The sequence below is a fragment of the Balaenoptera ricei genome, chromosome 1 (assembly GCF_028023285.1).
Source record: "Balaenoptera ricei isolate mBalRic1 chromosome 1, mBalRic1.hap2, whole genome shotgun sequence".
Taxonomy (NCBI): domain Eukaryota; kingdom Metazoa; phylum Chordata; class Mammalia; order Artiodactyla; family Balaenopteridae; genus Balaenoptera; species Balaenoptera ricei.
Window position 1 is genome coordinate 65,816,098 of NC_082639.1, and position 22,310 is coordinate 65,838,407.

Below are 22,310 nucleotides of genomic sequence, written 5' to 3' on the forward strand. Positions count from 1 at the left end.
CTCTCTTTTGAACCAAAGCCTCTTTAAAATGGAAGCATGTTGCTAATGTATGTAAGAGGAGTACTTTCCCTTTTAGGCTGTAGAATGTTAAAAGTGGAAGATACCCTGCACATTTTTTATGGTCTGTTTGCTGAACACTGAATCTGAAATCCAAGTGAAATGATTTACTCAAGGTTACATACTTAAGAGACAGAGTTGAGATCAGTGCTAACGTGTCCTAGAAACTTGCCCAGTGCAGTTTCCTACACTGTATTATTCTATACTTTCTTTTAAGATAGATATTAAAGATAGACTGCACTTTACAAATAAAACTATAATGAGATTATTGTGTATAACAAAATAGAAGTACTAAGAATGGTTGTGCTTCTTCCAAGCAATTGGTTTGTTTTTATTTATGTTTTATTCATGTTTCCTTTTTAGGGATGGTTGCTAGAAAACTCAGGGCCAAATTTATGGCCATCTCTAGAAAACATAAAGGTCCTGACAGATTATATTTTATTACATAGTAAACCGACTTCTGATTTTATCTTGATATGTCTAGTCTCACTTTCCTTTTTCCCATTTTCTCACTTTCAAACAAATCTCTAATTCAATAAATATTTATTATTGAGTTCATACTGTATGCTAGGCATTATTCAAGGTATTGAGGATGCTGTATGGATCAAAACAGAAAAAATTAGATCCTGCCCTTGAGGATCTAATTTTCTAGTGAGAGAGATAGATAGTTATATTGTATATATTTAAATCTCCTTAAGTCATTTTTGAAATTATCAGAATTTTACAAATTTGTGAAATCCGATGTTTTTCAAAATGTTTTGTGTTTTAGAAATTATATGGCTTGAGATGAGTCCAGGAAGCGTTTTGGTTTTAAATGTTCTGGTGTTTGGGATGAGTCTGGGAAACAGGATACAGTAAAACTGTTTTCGTAAACAGTGTTTTCTCATTATGTCTGAGTGAGGGTCTAACGTATTAGAGTTTATCAATTTATAAAGACAAAGAGATGTTGTTTTTTTCTCAGTCAAACTATATATTACTGTCACTATTTTTTCAAGCCTGGAAGCAGATTATTAATATTAAATCAAGTAAATTAAAGAATTTGTTTACAGCTCTATGTTCCCATTGCCCCTGCTTCTCACACTGCTTATTAAAAATGAGATTAAATTGTTAAGATGGGTCACAATATCTGCAACTTCCTCTCAAATAATTCAGCAAATAATGCTAATAGTTATACACACCCACAAAACACAGAAATAAAGGAAATGTGCCAAAATTGGCAAATCTAGGTAAAGATGAGGTATTCATTTTACTACTCTTGCAATTCTTCTGTTGGTTTGAAAATTTTTTAAATGAAATGTTGAGGGGATATAGCTACCTTGGCAATTTCTTTTTTCATATATATATATTTTATTGAAGTGTAGTTGATTTATAATGTGTTAATTTCTGCTGTACAGAAAGGTGATTCAGTTATACATATATATATTCTTTTTCATATTCTTTTCCATTATGTTTTATCACAGGATATTGAATATAGTTCCCTGTGCTATACAGTAGGACCTTGTTGTTTATCCATCATATACATATATATGAGTTTGCATCTGGTAATCCCAAACTCCCAATCCTTCCCTCGCCCACCTCCACCCCCTCCTTGGCAACCACAAGTTTGTTCTCTATGTCTGTGAATCTGTTTCTGTTTCATAGATATGTTCATTTGTCATATATTTTAGATTCCACATATAAGTGATATCATATTGTATTTGCCTTTCTGTTTCTGACTTACTTCACTTAGAATGATAATCTCTAGGTCCATCCATGTTACTGAAAATGGCATTATTTCATTCTTTTTTATGGCTGAGTAATATTCGTGTGTGTGTGTGTGTGTGTATAAAATACACACACACACACACACACACACATCTTTATCCATTCATCTGTCAATGGACATTTAGGTTGTTTCCATGTCTTGGCTATTGTGAATAGTGCTGCTATTTACATAGGGGTACATGTATCTTTTCGAATTATAGTTTTGTCTGGGTATATGCCCAGGAGTGGAATTGCTGGATCATATGGTAACCCTGTTTTTTGTTTTTTGAGGAACCTCCATACTGTTTTCTGTAGTGGCTGCACCAATTTACATTCCCACCAACACCTCGTCTCCAATTCATTGGCCTGTCATGCGGCGAGCAGAGCGAGCTTGGACTCAGTAACAACTGTAGTCCAATAAAGCTATCTTTACAAAACGGGCATTGCAGGCCATAGTTTGTCCACCTCTGTTTAAGACAATTGCAGAAAAGTCATAAAACAGTGGTTAAGGCAAGAATACATGCTAGCTCAAAAAATGTTCCTTAATATGTATTGTTTTCCTTATTAGGAATTAAATATGGGCCAGCGATGTTCAGATACAAGAGGAATTGTCTTTGAAGATGTGAGAGTACCTAAGGAAAATGTTTTAATTGGTGAGGGAGCTGGTTTCAAAATTGCAATGGGAGCTTTTGATAAAACCAGACCTCTAGTAAGTAATATGACTTAATAACCTTTATAGGATTTTTCATTTATTACATTGAGTAGTTTTATTTTAACACTGTGTTCTTGGTCTGTATTTCTTTTTTAATATCTGCTTCTTTTATAAGGATGGAGGGATATTGTTTTTTGTTTGTTTTAGAATTCTTCAACACTCTTGCTGTTACAGAAGTTATTTTAGTAAATACAAAATTAGTATAGTTGTTCGATTTACAAAGAAGCATTTCACACTTAATCATTCCTGCTGATGTGTACTTATTCCTCTTCCCTCACTCATTAGGAGTATTCCCCCTGAGAAGCTTTCCCTTGTTAAACAGAAAGAATGACTTGTCTCTAGGCTATGATCCTGTGCCTTACAAATGCCTTCCATTAACCTTTAATTCATAAATAATATAAATTTAAATGCTTGTTATCTCCCCCACCCTTTATTGCCTTAAGGTATAGGTCAGCTTCTCTTTGTATAATCCTTAACTTAGACTTTAGGCAAATAGCCATTATACGTGTGTTTTAAAGACACTTTTGTTTTGTAAAATGTTAAAATACTAGGTAGCAGCTGGTGCTGTGGGACTAGCACAAAGAGCTTTGGATGAAGCTACCAAGTATGCCCTGGAGAGGAAAACTTTTGGAAAGCTGCTTGTAGAGGTAATTTTAATACTGTACTTGCTTTGTTCAAATGTAAAGACATTCATTTTCATCTAAATATTTGAAAATTATCTTTTAAGTACAAAATAATTTAGTTCTGCTTTGGTAGCAAGAAGATAATGTGAACTGTCAGGGTGGGTTTTAATTAATTAATTTATTTATTTATTTATTTAAAATATTTATTTATTTATTTATTTGGTTGTGCTGGGTCTTCATTGTGGCAGGTGGGCTCCTTAGTTGCAGCAGGTGGGCTCCTTAGTTGTGGCATGCGGACTCTTAGTTGTGGCATGCATGTGGGATCCCAGACCAGGGATCCAACCCAGGCCCCCTGTATTGGGAGCATGGAGTCTTAACCACTGTGCTACCAGGGAAGTCCCCAGGGTGGGTTTTAAGAATAGATTTTCTTTAGACTCTGCTACTAGCTATTGTCCACTTTGGGGATTCTGTTAATTAAGAAGAAAAAGAACAGCTAATATTTGAGTGCCTGTGGTGTACCTGACACTGTGCTACACATTTTAAATATATTATGTATTTCCCCCATTACACTCTTGTTTTGGTAGTACTATAATTTCCATTAAAGATCAGGAAACTGCAACTCAGAGAGAATAAATAATTTGTCCATGGACACACAATTTAGAAGTCATAGGTCCAGGATTCCATTTCATGCTCTTAATTCATATTACTTCTCATGTCTTCTTGAGTATCAAATAATTTTAGTACTATTTATTATTTTTTTATTATTATTTTGTTTTGGCTGTACCACATGGCCTACAGGATCTTAGTTCCCCAACCAGGGATTGAACCTGGGCCCTTGGGGCAGTGAAAGCTCAGAGTCCTAACCACTGGACCATCAGGGAATTCCCAGGAAATTTTTACTGTTATCTTTTCAAGTGTTGATGCTCCCCCATTGTCTATATTCTCTCCTGTAACTCCTTCTGTTAACTATGGGTTGTACAGTGAACACTCCCTATTTCTACCTCTGTTTGTCAGTGGTTCTCAAACTATCTGTGCTGAAAGATTGTTTTTAATTTCCAATCAATTGTGAACCATTATTCTTGTAAAATATAACAATGTCACAGTAATACCAAATTATTGCAAATGCTTACTCTCACTTTCTGTATCACAAACTAGTCCAGTAACAATCTGTGGACTGGCAGTGCTCCACAGATCAAACTTGGATTAGTACTGCTCTGTATCTCTTAACCTCAATTTCGTGATTTATCTTTGCTGTATTCTAGATAATTTTCTCAGATTTGCTTTTCAGTTTTTTTTACCCTTTGTCTAATCTGCTACTTAATCCATTTAATGACTTTTTTCATTTCTAGAATTTATGTTTGGTTCTTTTTCATCTCCACCCTTTTATGGTAGCCTGGTTTTTTAACATAGTTTCTCATTCTCCTTTTATCTCCTTAATTATATAATACTTAAGTTATAGTCACTTTCTGATTTTTTTTCTGTTATCTCAAGTTATTAGGGTGATGTTTTTTTGGTCTGTTGTATGTGCTCTCTCTGTCATGACCAGTTATTTCCTCTCTTAAATTTTGCTTGTAAGTTTACCTGCAGCAGGTATTATTTTCCTTCAGTGAATTGTGGAAGCATCCAGGGGATTGGTTTTTGTACTTTTATCAGGTAGTCCAGAGGTTTCAGCATTCTAAGAGCTGTTTTTAAATCAAGTATTTCTTTGTGTTTGTGGCCAAAAAGAGACTCTACATTAGCTCATTTATGTTGCCAGAACTATATGTATACAGATTAGTGGAATGTATATTTATTACTAAATATTAGTTTAGTTTAATTGTAAACAGATAACATAATTTCCAGGTCCTCCCCACCAAGTATCTGATGATAACTCTTCTGGCTATTTTCAACTCAATATGGAATCTTTTATGTTTCACTTCTTACAGACTCTGAAGTTGATATTTTTTCCTCATGGCTCTTACTGTTAAGTGTAGAAAAGTCTTTGTTTTTGCTTACTACTTTTCTAGGCTAAACAAAGGTAATACTAAAGGGCTGATTTATATATAACTTTGGTCTGTTATTTCCAAAAAGAAACACTAGATTTTTTTTGGTTTTGTTTTAAGAGACATTATAGAGTGTAGTACTCTAATCACAGCTCTCCTATTCACTACCATGTTTATTATTGTTGTTATTATCACTTCTCTCTTTAAGAGAACCCTATGTCACTACTTATCCTCACAGTGCTTAACTTGATGTGGCTAAAGAAAGCTGCCAAAAACAGATAATCGTACTTTTTTTAAACTAATGAGTAAAACTAGGAACATTGATAACAAATTACTGGATGGTAGAATCTCTTAATGGCAATAACTGCCTACTCCTCCTTTGTCTAGTCAAAACCCTCCATCCAGGTGAAGTTGGAGTGGTTTGGGATGCTGTGAAAAAATCTGTTGAGAATAACTCCCATTTTTATTGATTATTATTGCTAGTTAGCAATAACTTTTCTTGAGGGGAAAATGGCTGAGGGGAAATGTTATTTGGGACTTAAGACTGAAATAAGATATACTCAGAAAGAAATATATCTCCCTGTTACTTAACCATTTTATGCTCAAAATTCTTTCATATCTTCTCATCACACTCAGATTAAAATCCAGAGTCCTTAAAATGGTCTTCTGTCAGCCACAGTGACCTTTTGTTGTTGTTTTTAACTTTACTCTTCCCCCTAGATATCCACTTGCTCATTCATTTCACTAAAGAATGTACCCTTGATTACCCTGTGTAAAATAACACCTCCAACATTCTATATAGTATTCCCACTTTTTTTCTTCGTAGCTCTTAGCACTGCCCAACATTATACCATGTATGTGTTTGTTTATTGTCTTTCTTTACTGCCTCACTAGAATGTAATATCCATACAAGTAGTAAATTTCTGTTTTGGAAACCTTTATACTTCTAGCACTTATGATATGTTTTGCAGTGTGAACTTCTCAACAAATAGTAGTAATTGAACTACTACTATATTAAAATATTAATAAATAGCTGCTTTCTTTGTTCTAGGCACTATACTAAGTGCTCTACATGTATTAATTCATTTAATCCACACAATACTATAGAGTAAGTACCGGTAGTCTCATTTATTGTATGTAAGAACATCAGTAAATGATGAAATCAAGATTTGAATCCAGGGAGGACCTTCAAGATGGTGGAGGAGTGAGACGTGGAGATTGCCTTCCTCCCCACAAATACATCAGAAATACATCTACATGTGGAACAGCTCCTACAGAACACCTCCTGAACGCTTGCAGAAGATCTCAGACTTCCCAAAAGGCAAGAAACCCCCCACATACCTGGGTGGGGCAAAAGAAAAAAGAAAAAACAGAGACAAAAGAATAGGGACGGGACCTGCACCTCTGGGAGGGAGCTGTGAAGGAGGAAAGGTTTCCATACACTAGGAAGCCCCATCACTAGCGGAGACGGGGGTGGTGGTGGGGGAAGCTTTGGAGCCATGGAGGAGAGCACAGCAACAGGAGTGCAGAGGACAAAGCAGAGAGATTCCCGCACAGAGGATCGGTGCCAACCAGCACCCACCAGCCTGAGAGGCTTGTCTGCTCACCCGCCGGGATGGGTGTGGGCTGGGAGCTGAGGCTCTGGCTTTGGAGGTCAGATCCCAGGGAGAGGACTGGGGTTGGCAGCATGAACACAGCCTGAAGGGGGCTAGTGCGCCACAGCTAGCCGGGAGGGAGTCTGGGAAAAAGTCTGGACCTGCCTAAGAGGCAAGAGACCATTGTTTCGGGGTGCGCGAGGAAAGGGGATTCAGAGCACTGCCTAAACGAGCTCCAGAGACGGGCGCGAGCCGTGGCTATCAGTGCAGACACCAAGATGGGCATGAAACGCTAAGGCTGCTGCTGCAGCCACCAAGAACCCTGTGTGCAAGCACAGGTTACTATCCACACCTCCCCTCCCGGGAGCCTGTGCAGCCAGCCACTGCCAGGGTCTCGTGATCCAGGGACAACTTCCCCGGGAGAACACACGGCACGCCTCATGCTGTTGCAATGTCATGCCGGCCTCTGCCGATGCAGGCTCGCCCCTCATTCCGTACGCCTCCCTCCCCCGAGCCTGAGTGAGCCAGAGCCCCCCTAATCAGCTGCTACCTTAACCCCCTCCTGTCTGAGCGAAGAACAGATGCTCTCAGGTGACCTACACACAGAGGCGGGGCCAAATCCAAAGCTGAACCCCAGGAGCTGTGTGAACAAAAAAGAGAAAGGGAAATCTCTCCCAGCAGCCTCTGGAGCAGCGGATTAAACCTCAACAATCAACTTGATGTACCCTGCATCTGTGGAATACCTGAATAGACAATGAATCATCCCAAATTGAGGCGGTAGACTTTGGGAGCAATGATATATATTTTTTTACTTTTTCTCTTTTTGTGAGTGTGTATGTGTATGCTTCTGTGTGTGATTTTGTCTGTATGGCTTTGCTTTTACCATTTGTCCTAGGGTTCTGTCGCTCCGTATTTTTTTTTTTTTTTTTAAGTATAGTTTTTAGCGCTTGTTATCATTAGTGGATTTGTTTTTTTGGTTTGGTTGCTCTCTTTCTTTTTTTTAAATTACTTTTTAATTTTATTTTTAATTTTTTAGTTTTTTATTTTAATAACTTTATTTTGTTTTATTTTATTTTATTTTTTCTTTCTTTTTTTCTCCTTTTCTTCTGAGCCATGTGGCTGACAGGGTCTTGGTGCTCTGGCCAGGTGTCAGGCCTGTGCCTCTGAGGTGGGAGAGCCGAGATCAGGACATTGGTCCACCAGAGACCTCTCAGCTCCATGTAATATTAAATGGCAAAAGCTCTCACAGAGATGTCTGTCTCAATGCTAAGACCCAGCTCCACTCAATGACCAGCAAGCTGCAGTGCTGGACACCCTATGCCAAACAACTAACAAGACAGGAACACAACCCCACCCATTAGCAAAGAGGCTGCCTAAAATCATAAGGTCACAGACACCCCAAAACGCACTACCAGATGCGGTCCTGCCCACCAGAAAGACAAGGTCCAGCCTCATCTTCCAGAACACAGGCACCAGTCCCCTCCACCAGGAAGCCTACACAACCCACTGAACCAGACTTAGCCACTGGGGGCAGACACCACAAACAACAGGAACTATGAACCAGCAGCCTGGGAAAAGGAGACCCCAAACAGTAAATTAAGCAAAATGAGAAGACAGAGAAACACACAGCAGATGAAGGAGCAAGGTAAAAACCCACCAGACCAAACAAATGAAGAGGAAATAGGCAGTCTACCTGCAAAAGAATTCAGAGTAATGATAGTAGAGATGATCCAAAATCTTGGAAATAGAATGGAGAAAATAAAACGTTTAACAAGGACCTAGAAGAACTAAAGAGCAAACAAACGATGAACAACACAATAAATGAAACTAAAAATTCTCTAGAAGGAATCAATAGCACAATAACTGAGGCAGAAAAACAGATAAGTGACCTGGAAGATAAAATAGTGGAAATAACTACTGCAGAGCAGAATAAAGAAAAAAGAATGAAAAGAATTGAGGACAGTCTCAGAGACCTCTGGGACAACATTAAGTGCACCAGCATTCGAATTATAGGGGTCCCAGAAGAAGAAGAGAAAAAGAACGGGATTGAGAAAATATTTGAAGAGATTATAGTTGAAAACTTCCCTAATATGGGAAAGGAAATAGTTAATCAAGTCCAGGAAGCGCAGAGAGTCCCATACAGGAAAATCCAAGGAGAAACACACCAAGACACATATTAATCAAGCGATCAAATACAAAAAAAAAAAAATCAAATACAAAGAAAAAATATTAAAAGCAGCAAGGGAAAAGCAACAAATAAAATACAAGGGAATCCCCATAAGGTTAACAGCTGATCTTTCAGCAGAAACTCTGCAAGCCAGAAGGGAGTGGCAGGACATATTTAAAGTGATGAAAGGGAAAACCCTACAACCAAGATTACTCTACCCAGCGAGGATCTCATTCAGATTTGACAAGAAATTAAAACCTTTATACACAAACAAAAGCTAAGAAAATTCAGCACCACCAAACCAGCTTTACAACAAATGCTAAAGGAACTTCTCTAGGCAGGAGACACAATATAAGGAAAAGACCTACAATAACAAACCCAACACAATTAAGAATATGGTAAAAGGAACATACATATCTATAATTACCTTAAATGTAAATGGATTAAATGCTCCAACCAAAATAAATAGACTGGCTGAATGGATACAAAAACAAGACCCATATATATGCTGTCTACAAGAGACCCACTTCAGACCTAGGGATACATATGGACTGAAAGTGAGGGGATGGAAAAAGATATTCCATGCAAATGGAAATCAAAAGAAAGCTGGAGTAGCAATTCTCATATCAGACAAAATAGACTTTAAAATGAAGACTATTACAAGAGACAAAGACACTACATAATGATCAAGGGATCAATCCAAGAAGAAGGTATAACAATTGTAAATATTTATGCACCCAACATAGAAGCATCTCAGTACATAAGGCAAATGCTAACAGCCATAAAAGGGGAAATTGACAGTAACACAGTAATAGTAGGGGACTTGAACACGCCACTTTCACCAATGGACAGATCATCCAAAATGAAAGTAAATAAGAAAACACAAGCTTTAAATGATACATTTAACAAGATGGACTTAATTGATATTTATAAGACATTCCATCCAAAAACAACAGTATACACTTTCTTCTCACATGCTCATGGAACATTCTCCAGGATAGATCATATCTTGGGTGACAAATCAAGCCTTGGTAAATTTAAGAAAATTGAAATCATATCAGGTATCTTTTCCTACCACAACGCTATGAGACTAGATATCAATCATGAGAGAAAATTGTAAAAAATACAAATACATGGAGGCTAAACAATACACTACCTAATAACCAAGAAATCACTGAAGAAATCAAAGAGGAAATCAAAAAATACCTAGAAACAAATGACAATGAAAACATGACGAACCAAAACCTATGGGAAGCAGCAAAAGCAGTTCTAAGAGGGAAATTTGTAGCAATACACTCCTACCTCAAGAAACAAGAAACATCTCAAACAGCGTAACCTTACACCTAAAACAATTAGAGAAAGAAGAACAAAAAACCCCCAAAGTTAGCAGAAGGAAAGATATCATAAAGATCAGATCAGAAATAAATGAAAAACAAATGAAGGAAACAATAGCAAAGATCAATAAAACTAAAAGCTGGTTCTTGGTGAAGATAAACAAAATTGATAAGCCATTAGCCAGACTCATGAAGAAAATAAGGGGGAAGACTCAGTAGAATTAGAAATGAGAAAGGAGAAGTAACAACACTGCAGAAATACAAAGGATCATGGGAGATTACTACAAGCAACTGTATGCCAATAAAATGGACAACCTGGAAGAAATGGACACATTCTTAGAAAAGCACAACCTTCCGAGACTGAACCAGGAAGAAATAGAAAATATAAACAGACCAGTCACAAGCACTAAAATTGAAACTGTGATTAAAAACCTTCCAACAACCAAAGCCCAGGGCCAGATGGATTCACAGGCAAGTTGTGTCAAACATTTAGAGAAGAGCTAACACCTATCCTTCTCAAACTCTTCCAAAATATAGCAGAGGGAGGAACACTCCCAAACTCATTCTACAAGGCCATCATCACGCTGATACCAAAACCAGACAAAGATGTCACAAAGAAAGAAAACTAATGGCCAATATCACCCATGAACATAGGTGCAAAAATCCTCAACAAAATACTAGCAAACAGAATCCAACAGCAAATTAAAAGGATCATACAGCATGATCAAGTGTGGTTTATCCCAGGAATGCAAGGATTCTTTAATATATGCAAATCAATCAATGTGATATACCATATTAACTGACTGAAGGATAAAAACCATATGATCCTCTCAATAGATGCAGAAAAAGCTTTTGACAAAATTCAACACCCATTTATGTTAAAAACCCTCCAGAAAGTAGGCATAGAGGGAACTTACCTCAACATAATAAAGGCTATATATGACAAACCCACCGTCAACATCGTTCTCAATGGTGAAAAACTGAAACCATTTCCACTAAGATCAGGAACAAGACAAGGTTGCCGACTCTCACTGCTATTATTCAACATAGTTTTGGAAGTTTTAGCCACAGCAATCAGAGAAGAAAAAGAAATGAAAGGAATCCAAATCCAAAAAGAAAAAGTAAAGCTGTCACTGTTTGCAGATGACATGATACTATACATAGAGAATCCTGAAGATGCTACCAGAAAACTCCTAGAGCTAATCAATGAATTTGGTAAAGTAGCAGGATACAAAATTAATGCACGAAATCTCTTGAATTCCTATACACTAATGATGCAAAATCTGAAAGAGAAATTAAGGAAACACTCCCATTTACCATTGCAACAAAAAGAATAACATACCTAGGAATAAACCTACCTAAGGAGACAAAAGACCTGTATACAGAAAACTATAAGACACTGATGAAAGAAATTTGAGATGATACAAATAGATGGAGAGATATACCATGTTCTTGGATTGGAAGAATCAACATTGTGAAAATGACTCTACTACCCAAAGCAATCTACAGATTCAGTGCAATCCCTATCAAACTACCAATGGCATTCTTCACAGAACTAGAACAAAAAATTTCACCATTTGTATGGAAACACAAAAGACCCCGAATAGCCAACGCAATCTTGAGAAAGAAAAGCGAAGCTGGACGAATCAGGCTCCCTGACTTCAGCCTATACTACAAGGCAACAGTAATCAAGACACTATGGTACTGGCACAAAAATGGAAATATAGATCAGTGGAACAGGATAGAATGCCCAGAGATAAACCCACGCACATATGGTCACATTATCTTTGACCAAGGAGGCAAGAATAGACAATGGAGAAAAGACAGCCTCTTCAATACGTGGTGCTGCGAAAACTGGACAGCTACATGTAAAAGAATGAAATTAGAACACACCCTAACACCATACACAAAAATAAACTCAAAATGGATTAAAGATCTAAATGTAAATCCAGACACTATAAAACTCTTAGAGGAAAACATAGGCAGAACACTCTGTGACATAAATCACAGCAAGATCCTTTTAGACCCACCTCCTAGAGAAATGGAAATAAAAACAAAAATACACAAATGGGACCTAATGGAACTTAAATGCGTTTGCACAGCAAAGGAAACCATAAACAAGATGAAAAGACAACCCTCAGAATGGGAGAAAATATTTGCAAATGAAGCAACTGACAAAGAATTAATCTCCAAAATATACAAGCAGCTCATGCAGCTCAATATCAAAAAAGTAAACAACCCAATCCATAAATGGGCAGAAGACCTAAATAGACATTTCTCCAAAGAAAATATACAGATTGCCAACAAACACATGGAAGGATGCTCAACATCACTAATCATTAGAGAAATGCAAATCAAAACTACAATGAGGTATCACCTCACACCGGTCAGAATGGCCATCATCAAAAAATCTACAAACAATAAATGCTGGAGAGGGTTTGGAGAAAAGGGAACCCTCTTGCACTGTTGGTGGGAATGTAAATTGATACAGCCACTATGGAGAATAATATGGAGGTTCCTTAAAAAACTAAAAATAGGGGCTTCCCTGGTGGCGCAGTGGTTGAGAATCTGCCTGCCAATGCAGGGGACACGGGTTCGAGCCCTGGTCTGGGAAGATCCCACATGCCGCGGAGCAGCTGGGCCCGTGAGCCACAACTACTGAGCCTGCGCGTCTGGAGCCTGTGCTCCACAACAAGAGAGGCCGCGACAGTGAGAGGCCCGTGACCGCGATGAAGAGCGGCCCCCGCTCGCCACAACCAAAGATAGCCCTCACACAGAAACGAAGACCCAACACAGCCAAAAATAAATAAGTAAATATATAAATTTTTAAAAAAACTAAAAAAAAAAAAAACTAAAAATACAACTACCATACAACCCAGCAATGCCACTACTGGGCATATACCCTGAGAAAACCATAATTCAAAAAGAGTCATGTACCACAATGTTCATTGCAGCTTTATGTACAATAGCCAGGACATGGAAGCAACCTAAGTGTCCATCGACAAGACGAATGGATAAAGAAGATGTGGCACATATATACAATGGAATATTACTCAGCCATAAAAAGAAACGAAATTGAGTTATTTGTAGTGAGGTGGATGAACCTAGAATCTGTCATACAGAGTGAAGTAAGTCAGAAAGAGAAAAACAAATACTGTATGCTAACACATATATATGGAATCTTAAAAAAAAAGGTTCTGAAGAACCTAGGGGCAGGTCAGGAATAAAGACGCAGGTGTAGAGAATGGACTTGAGGACACGGGGTGGGAGGAAGGGTAAGCTGGGAGGAAGTGAGAGAGTGGCATGGACTAATATATACTACCAAATGTAAAATAGATAGCTCGTGGGAAGCAGCTGCATAGCACAGGGAGATCAGCTTGGTGCTTTGTGACCACCTAGAGGGGTGGTGAGGGAGGAGGGAGATACAAGAATGAGGAGATATGGGGACATATGTATATGTATAGCTAATTCTCTTTCTTATAAAGCAGAAACTAACACACCATTGTGAGGCAATTATATTCCAGTAAAGATGTTGAAAAAAAGAAAAAAAGAAAAAAAAGGTTTGAACCCAAGTAGTCACTTATTAAAGAGTCTGTCCTCTTTTCACACTCTACATGTGCTATTTCCAGAGATATAAAAGAAGTTTGATATAGCCTCTGCTCTCAGGAGCCTTTGACTTTGGAGATAAGATACATATCAGAAAACAAATATTAAGAAATAATATAGAGCAATATAACATTAAGTCCCAAAATGAATGCTACAGACAGGGTTACAGAACCAAAAGGAGAGAGGCTGTCTGGGCTAGATGCATTACAGGGAATCTGAGCTGGATTTAGAACAGAGTTTCTGAAAGCACGGGCTGAAATGCAACTGAATGAGACTCTGGGAGTATTAATTAAAAACATTAACTGGGTTTAACTAGAACCCAGTTAACTGGGTTAACTAGATTTTTAAATCAAAATCTTTCAAGAGAAGCATGGGCATGTTATACCAGGTTGCCGAGGCTGTAGTGAAATGAGTGATTCTGCATAATGCCAATGGGAATATAAATTGGTGTAACTTTTATGAACCACATTTTGGCAATATATATCTAAAGTACCTACCTTTGGGCCCACATTGCAATGGTTATCCTACAGCTATATTTCATATAATATTTATCTTTCAGATATACTCCCATTATGTGCCACATGACATATTTATAGGTTGTTTATTTCAGCATTGTGTGGAAACAGCCTAATACTAGAAACAGCCAAAATTTTGATCATCCATACAGTGGAATACCCTGCAGCTGTAAAAAGGAATAAAGAAGTTCTCTATGTATTGATATATAGAGTGCTTAGATTTATTGATAAGTAAGAAAAGCAAAATGAAAACCCATCAACATGGTAGGCTACCATATGTATAAAAAAGGGAGAGACAATGGGGGGGGCTGGGAAAAAAATGAGGGATAGACAATAGATGTATTTGCTTACATGTGTATATAATATCTCTGAGAGAATGAAAAACAGACTTAACCTGATTACCTCCAGGAGGGGGAATTAAATGGGGTGGGGAAGGGCAGGGATGATACAAGTAAGAATAAAATTTGAACTTTGAACTGGTGGTTGTATTACCTATTCAAAAATGAAACCAAAAACAGAAACTGAAAGAATCATTGACTTAGAAGAATGGACACAATTCAGGAAGATAGTAATAAGGGAAGATATTACTTTCCTTATCCTACATAGGAATTATTCACATTGGTTAATATTGCCTCCTCTAAGACTTAATTACCACACCTGTCTCAAGCAACTTGCCACGTTCTAAAGTACTAAATAGAGTAAATATATGAAATTGAACACCTCAGTTTTTTATTTTTTGTGACCTCTAGTTCCTGTTAGTTTGTACACAGTCATAGAATGTGTGGGGTTTTTTTTAATAACCTAATGGTCTTCAAAACCCATTTTGGTGTTGCATACTACACGAAGCACCTTTCTAATAATCTTAGTATTCTTGTTTTTGAATGCCTTTAGGACTTCTTTTAATGTATATTAAAGTGTATGTTCCATTCCATGTCCATTGTAGAATAATTTATGTGATACAATATAAGTAAAAAAACTTATTCATAATCCCGTTGTCCAGAGAAAATTACTGTGAATTTTTTCATTTTGCTCTATATTCCCTTTTTCCAAAAAAAAAAAAAAATATATATATATATATATAGTGCATGTGTTTGTGTTTTTTTTAAATTGATGTATAGTTGACATACAATATTATATTGGTTTCAGGTGTACAACATAGTGATTTGACAGCCAAACACATTAAGAAATGATCACCACTATAAGTCTAGTAACCATCTTTCAACATACTGAATTACTGTAGTATTGACTATATTCCTTATGCTGTATATAACATCCCTATGACTTATTTATTTATATAACATGGGAGTGCATATATCTTTTTGAATTAGTGTTTTTGTTTTCTTCAGGTAAACCCAGAAGTGGAATTGCTGGATCATATGATAGTACTATTTTTAATTTTTTGAGGAACCTATATACTGTTTTCCATAGTGGCTGCACCAATTTACATTCCCACCAGCAGTACACGAGGGTTTCATTTTCTCCACATTGTCACCAACACTTGTTATTGGTTGTCTTTTTGATAACAGCCTTTCTGACAGGTGTGAGGCAATATTTCATTGTGGTTTTGATTTGCATTTTCCTGATGATTAGTGACTTTGAGCATCTTTTCATGTGTTTATTGGCCATCTTTGTGTTTTTGGAAAAATAATCAGGTCCTCTGCCCATTTTTTATTGGATTTCTTTTTTTGATAAGTTGCATTTTTTAATGTAATTTGGATATTAACTCTTATCAAATATATCATTTGCAAATATCTTCTCCCATTCAGTAGGTTGCTTTTTCATTCTGTTGATGATTTCCTTCACTGTGCAAAAGCTTTTTAGTTTTTACTTTTATCTACTCCCATTTGTTTATTTTTGTTTTTGTTGCCTTTGCCTGAGGAGACAGATCCAAAAAATATTGATAAGACCAATGTAAAAAAGCATACTGCCTCTGTTTTCTTCTAGGAGTTCTATGGTTTCTGGTCTTACTTTTAATTCTTTAATCCATTTTGAGTTTATTTTTGTATATGGTGTAAAGAAATGGTCCAGTTTTGTTTTTGCATGTAGCTGACCATTTTTTAAATTGGCTGTCTTTTCCCCATTGTATATTCTTACCTTCTTTGTTGAAGATTAATTGATCATGTAAGTGTGCATTTATTTCTGGGCTTTCTATTCTGTTCCATTGATCTCTGTGTCTGTTTTTGTGCCAGTATCATCCTGTTTTGATTTCTATAGCTTTGTAGTATAATTTGAAATCAGGAAGCATGATAACTCCAGCTTTGTTCTTTCTCAAGATTGCTTTGGTTATTCAGGGTCTTTTTGGTTCCATACAAATTATAGGATTATTTGTTCTAGTTCTGTGAAAAATTCTGTTGGTATTTTGATATTCATATTGCTATGAATCTGTAGATTGCTTTGGATAGTATGGATATTTTAACAATATTAATTCTTCCAATCCATTAGCATGGACTCTCTTTCTATTTGTATCATCTTCTATTTCTTTAATCAATGTCTCACAGTTTTCAGAGTACAGGTCTTTTACCTCCTTGATTACTTTTATTCCTAGGTATTCTTTTTGATGCAATTGTAAATGGAATCGTTTTCTTTTCTCTTTCTGACAGATCATTATTAGTGAATAAAAATGCTACAGCATTCTAATAGTTTTTTTGTGGAGTCTTTAGGGTTTTCTATATCATCATCTGCAAACAGTGACAGTTTTACTTCTTCCTTTCTAGTGTGGATGCTTTTTACCTGTTTTTCTTGTCTGATTGTTGTGGCTAGGACTTCCAATTCTATGTCGAATAAAAGTGGTGGGAATGGGCATCTTTGTCTTGTTCCTGATCTTAGAGGAAATACTTTCAGCTTTTTGCCATTGAGTATGATGTTAGCTGTGGTTTTTGTCATTTATGTCCTTAATTATGTTGAGGTGTGTTCCCTCTACACACACTTGGTTGAGTGTTTTTATCATAAATGGGTGTTGAATTTTGTCAAAAGCTTTTTCTGCATCTATTGAAATGTTTATAGTTTTTTTATCCTTCATTTCGTTAATGTGGTGTATCACGTTGACTGAGTTGCGGATATTGAACCATCCTTGCATCCCTGGGATAAATCCCTCTTGATCTCATGGTGTATGATCTTTTTAAGATATTAATGAATTTGGTTTGCTATTATTTGTTGAGGATTTTAGCATCTATATTCATCTGGGATATTGGCCTGTAATTTTTACTTTTTTTTTTTTGGTAGTGATTTGGTTTTGGTATCAGAGTAATGCTGTCTTTGTAGAGTGAGTTTGGGAGCTTCTCAATTTTTTGGAATACTTTGAGAAGGATAGGTGTTAAGTCTTTGTTAAATGTCTGGTAGAATTCACCTGTGAAGCTGTCTGGTCCTGGACTTTCGTTTCTTGGGAGTTTTTCATTACTGATTCAATTTCATTACTAGTAATTGGTCTGTTCAAATTTCTATTTCTTCCTTATTTAGTCTTCTTAGGTTATATGTCTAAATGAATTTACCCGTTTCTTCTAGGTTGTCTAATTTGTTGGCATGTAATTTTTGTAGTAATCTCTCATGGTATTTTGTGTGTCTGTGATGTTGGATGCATCTTGTCCTCTTTTGTTTCTGATTTTATTTGTTTGGGTCCTCTCTGTTTTTGATGAGTCTGGCTAAAGATTTATCAATTTTGTTTCTTTTCAAAGAATCAGCTCTTAGTTTCGTTGATCTCTTTTGTATTTTTTTGTCTTGATTTCATTTATTTCCACTCTGAGCTGTATTATTTCCTTTGTTCTATTAACTTTGGACTTATTTTTCTTTTTCTAGTTCCTTTATGTGTAAGGTTAATTGTCTATTTGAGATTTTTCTTGTTTCTTGAGGAAGGCCTGTATTGCTATAAACTTCTTAGAACTGCCTGTGTTATGTCCCATAGATTTTAGAACATTGTGTTTCCATTTTCATTTGTCTCCAGGTATTTTTTAATTTCCTCTTTGATTTCTTCAGTGAACCATTGGGTTTTTTAGTAGCATGTTGTTTAGATTCCACATGTTTGTGTTTTTTGCAGGATTTTTTTTGTTTTTGTAGTTGATTTATAGTCTCTACCATTGTGGTCAAAAAAGATGTTTGACATGATTTCAACCCTGTTACATTTATGAGACTTTTTTTGTGGCCTAACATGTTATCTATCCTGCAGAATGTTCCATGTGCTCTTTAACAGAATGTGTGTTCTGCTCTTTTGGGGTCATGAATATATTTTTCCAAAGCTGTAAGCATACTACATATTTGAAATTTTCACATATCAAGGTATGGTGAACATATTTCCGTCTTATAACATATCTTGGCCATATAACTCATAGAAAACTTACTGTCTCCTCTTGAAAGTATTTGTCTAAGTCTCCTATTTAATTATGAACCTATAGAGTATAACAAACATCTTTTGTCTTTGTCACTTTCCCATCAGCACCTGATACAGTGCTACATTATTGTTCACTATCTATGGCAATTTTCTTTAAAAAGTCCCAGGAGATACTCTGAAGGATCCATATAATTTTTGTGGTATTTTTGTCAAAAATTATAACCTCATTCCACTCCTGAGAAAACATCAGGCAAACCCAAATTGAGGGACATTCTACAAAAAAATAACCAATCAGTATTATTCAAAAGTGCACCATGGTCATGAAAGAGAAGGAAAGACTAGGAAGAAATAGCAATTTAATTCAGTTGGAATCCTGGATGGAATCTTTCAACAGAAAAAGACATTGGAGGAAAACTAGGCCAAATTTGAATAAAGTATATAGTTTAGCTGATAATATTTTACCAATGTTTATTATACTATGGTTTTGTAATATGTTACCACTGGAGGAAGCAGAGTGTAACTTTTTAAGTCTAAAATTAGTTTTAAAAGTTAAAAAAAAAAAGTTCCAGGGAAAAAACTTTTAGTCAATAAATATCCTTAAACTTTTTTCTGTTTAATTCTAGCACCAAGGAATATCATTTTTGCTGGCTGACATGGCAATGAAAGTTGAACTAGCTAGATTAAGTTACCAGAGAGCAGCTTGGGAGGTTGATTCTGGTCGCCGAAATACCTATTTTGCCTCTATTGCAAAGGCATGGGCTGGAGATATTGCAAATCAGGTAGCTACTGATGCTGTTCAGATTTTCGGAGGCAATGGATATAATACAGAATATCCTGTAGAAAAACTAATGAGGGATGCCAAGATCTATCAGGTAATATTTAAAATGATTTTTATTGATTTTTAAGGAACATAATATTCATAAATGACATAGTAGATTTCTGATTGTTTATAGATTTTTATGTCACAGGTAATAATAAATCATTATAATAAATGGCTGTGAGCCTAAATTTTTGGAACTAATTAACACAAGGAAGAATGTTACATTGAAGTGTATTCCTTGAGAGAGAACAGGCTAACAAAGTAAATGGTGCAGACATGTACAGGATGTCTGGATCAGCCTTCTTTGATTCTTAACATCGTAGCTAATTGTAACCCACTCTTTGCTCTCCTAAAAGTATGTGTATCATTTAAATTAATTAAATTATTTTATTTTGAGTCTTACCTGACAACTCTTGAAGTCAGATTTGGGAGATAAAAAAACAACATGAGGAGAAAGTGATATAGATGACTCCGTCTTATAAATTAAATTGATGGTTAGAAAAACTTAGAGACAGGAGTAATTTAGTGAATAAGATATAAATGCTCATGTCCACATGTAGTTTAAGTAATTATAAGCCATGATTCTCAATATCTCTTCCCTTGCTTTCCTCAACCCCCAGCAAATTATTTGACAAATCCAGTCATTTGAAATCCAGAGGTAGAATCATAGAATGTTAGAGAAAGAAATTTAGACAGTGCAGCCCCTCAATTTAGACTTGAAAAAACTGAGAACCAGAATTTGTGCCTTATCCAAAGTTATGGGTTTATCTGGTAATACTCTCCTTCCCTGGAGCTTGTAATTATTACGTTTTAACTGTTCTCTGCCATCTGAACTAATAAATGGTTAGAAGTTTAAACTGGAAGTGAGGGCTGGCTACTAGGGCTACCTAAATGAACAAAAACAAATCCTTCCAGCATCTTTTTCTTTAGCAACTGTGTTCCTTAGGCAACAAGAGATAAAAATCAGTTTTAAGAGTAAGAACAGAAAATGACTGAAGGCAACAACTGGCTAAAAACAGTTCAAAAGAGTTGGTTAAATATTTTAGCAACATTAAACTTTAGATTTCCCAAACACTTTTTGAAATGTTAATATCCTTTTCTTTGATGTTTTAAGACTGTCCTCCAAAATTTTGGTAAATGAGTTTTTATAATAATTTAAACTAATCTTTAGAGAATTTATGTATTTTCATGGGTTTCAGAAAATCAAGTTTCAGAATCACTGTAGACTACAGACCCTATATATGGTTTGATTAAGTTTGGTATTGCAGTGGAGCTTAGAGTACTGTCCGAAATACTGGGTGTTTACATATGGAAGATATTTGACCTACATGTATTTTTTTTTTTTTTTTTTTGCAGATTTATGAAGGTACAGCACAAATTCAAAGGATTATTATAGCCCGTGAACACATTGGCAGGTATAAAAATTAACCAGATCACCATGTTAGTAATTGTTGAGTAATTAGAACATGATCTACTACTTAAACTCCAGGAAAGAGAAGGGGCGGGCTTTAAGGTTTTTTCCAGTAAAAATTTTAAAATAAGTACTCTTATACTAAACCTATGCAACTGATTCTAATAGTAGTTTTCTATTTTTGTTTAGCTTTATGACTTGCCTTTTCTATAATAGATTTGGTTTTATTAAAATTATGTGTTGTCCTTTAGTTCCACTGTACCTGAATCACATTAACCTAGAAAGATACATTTGGCTTGTTGTTTTGACCTCTTGTAATTAAAGTAACAGAAGTTTCTTGGAATTTCAATGTTTTTCCAATGACAGGAAGGAGGGTTTATAAAAGTATTCAGAATTTTCCAAAATTTACATTGAGAAAATATTCTAGGATTTAAATAACTTGCCAGTGACTTTGTAGACTTAGTGGTATTTGTATTAGAGGAGTTAATTTTACTGCAATTTGGAAAGCATTTGTTTTCCATTTTGTACAGTAATAACCAAAAATTCGATGTTCATATTCTCCCTTTATACAATGACCAGAAGTTACTTGAAAATCTTGTTTAATTCCGAGCCCACATTTCACTTGCCTTATTTAAAATAAGTCAATAAAATTTCCCTTAAATTATTTTTATATGACTCTATTGGTCTCTGGTTAACCTTTGGTCTACTGTACAGTCTCATTCCGTGCATATACATTCTAAAAATAAACTTAACTAAAATTGTTCAGTGTTGTGTATCTGTTCAATTTGTGTATCTGTATTCTTTTCAAGACGTCTTACTACTTCATGCAATAGTGTGTACTTGATTTATTTACTGTGATGGGAAAAATATTCATGTTTTGATTTAGAACTGCATAGTTACCTGTCCATTTGTTCATTAGATTGCATTATTAGATACTTCAGAAAATATCAGTATGAAATAATGAAAGAACCAAATGTGAATTTACTATTTCTTTGCAATTCTAAACATCAAATACTGCTAAAATACATTATACTAAATGGTGTTTCTGACATCACTTATGATTTTCCATTTCTGATACCAATTGGGAATCCGTAGTTCAATTCTATTCTGACAGTAACTCAGAATAGTTAGCGTCACACTCCACAGGTGTAAGGGCTCCGCCCGCTCCGTCTGAAGTGGTATCTCACTTCAGAAACACCACTATAAGTCCTGGATCCCCAGGCTACCCACACTTCTGACCACGTTGGATACAAATTCGGGTATTCCCGTGACCTTGCCCTTGGGTTTGATAATTTGCTAGAATGGCTCACAGAACTCAGGTAAAACACATTTACGGTTTATTACAAAGGAGGAGATGCAAAGGGCAAGGTATAAGGAGAGACACTGAGCTTTCATAACTTCTCCCAATGTACCACCCTCCCAGT

The 22,310-nt window shown here is 35.9% G+C and overlaps 1 protein-coding gene across 1 annotated transcript in view; it reads left to right on the plus strand.

The window, feature by feature from the left end:
• ACADM (acyl-CoA dehydrogenase medium chain) overlaps window positions 1–21,651 on the plus strand; it is a 51,667-nt gene extending 30,016 nt beyond the window's left edge. Inside the window, exons 9-12 of the mRNA XM_059924569.1 lie at window positions 2,369–2,509; window positions 3,064–3,159; window positions 19,279–19,527; window positions 20,832–21,651. Coding sequence (XP_059780552.1) covers window positions 2,369–2,509; window positions 3,064–3,159; window positions 19,279–19,527; window positions 20,832–20,903 — 558 coding nt within the window. The 3' untranslated portion in view covers window positions 20,904–21,651. The remainder of the gene's footprint in view (window positions 1–2,368; window positions 2,510–3,063; window positions 3,160–19,278; window positions 19,528–20,831) is intronic.
• The last annotated feature ends 659 nt before the right edge of the window (window positions 21,652–22,310 follow it).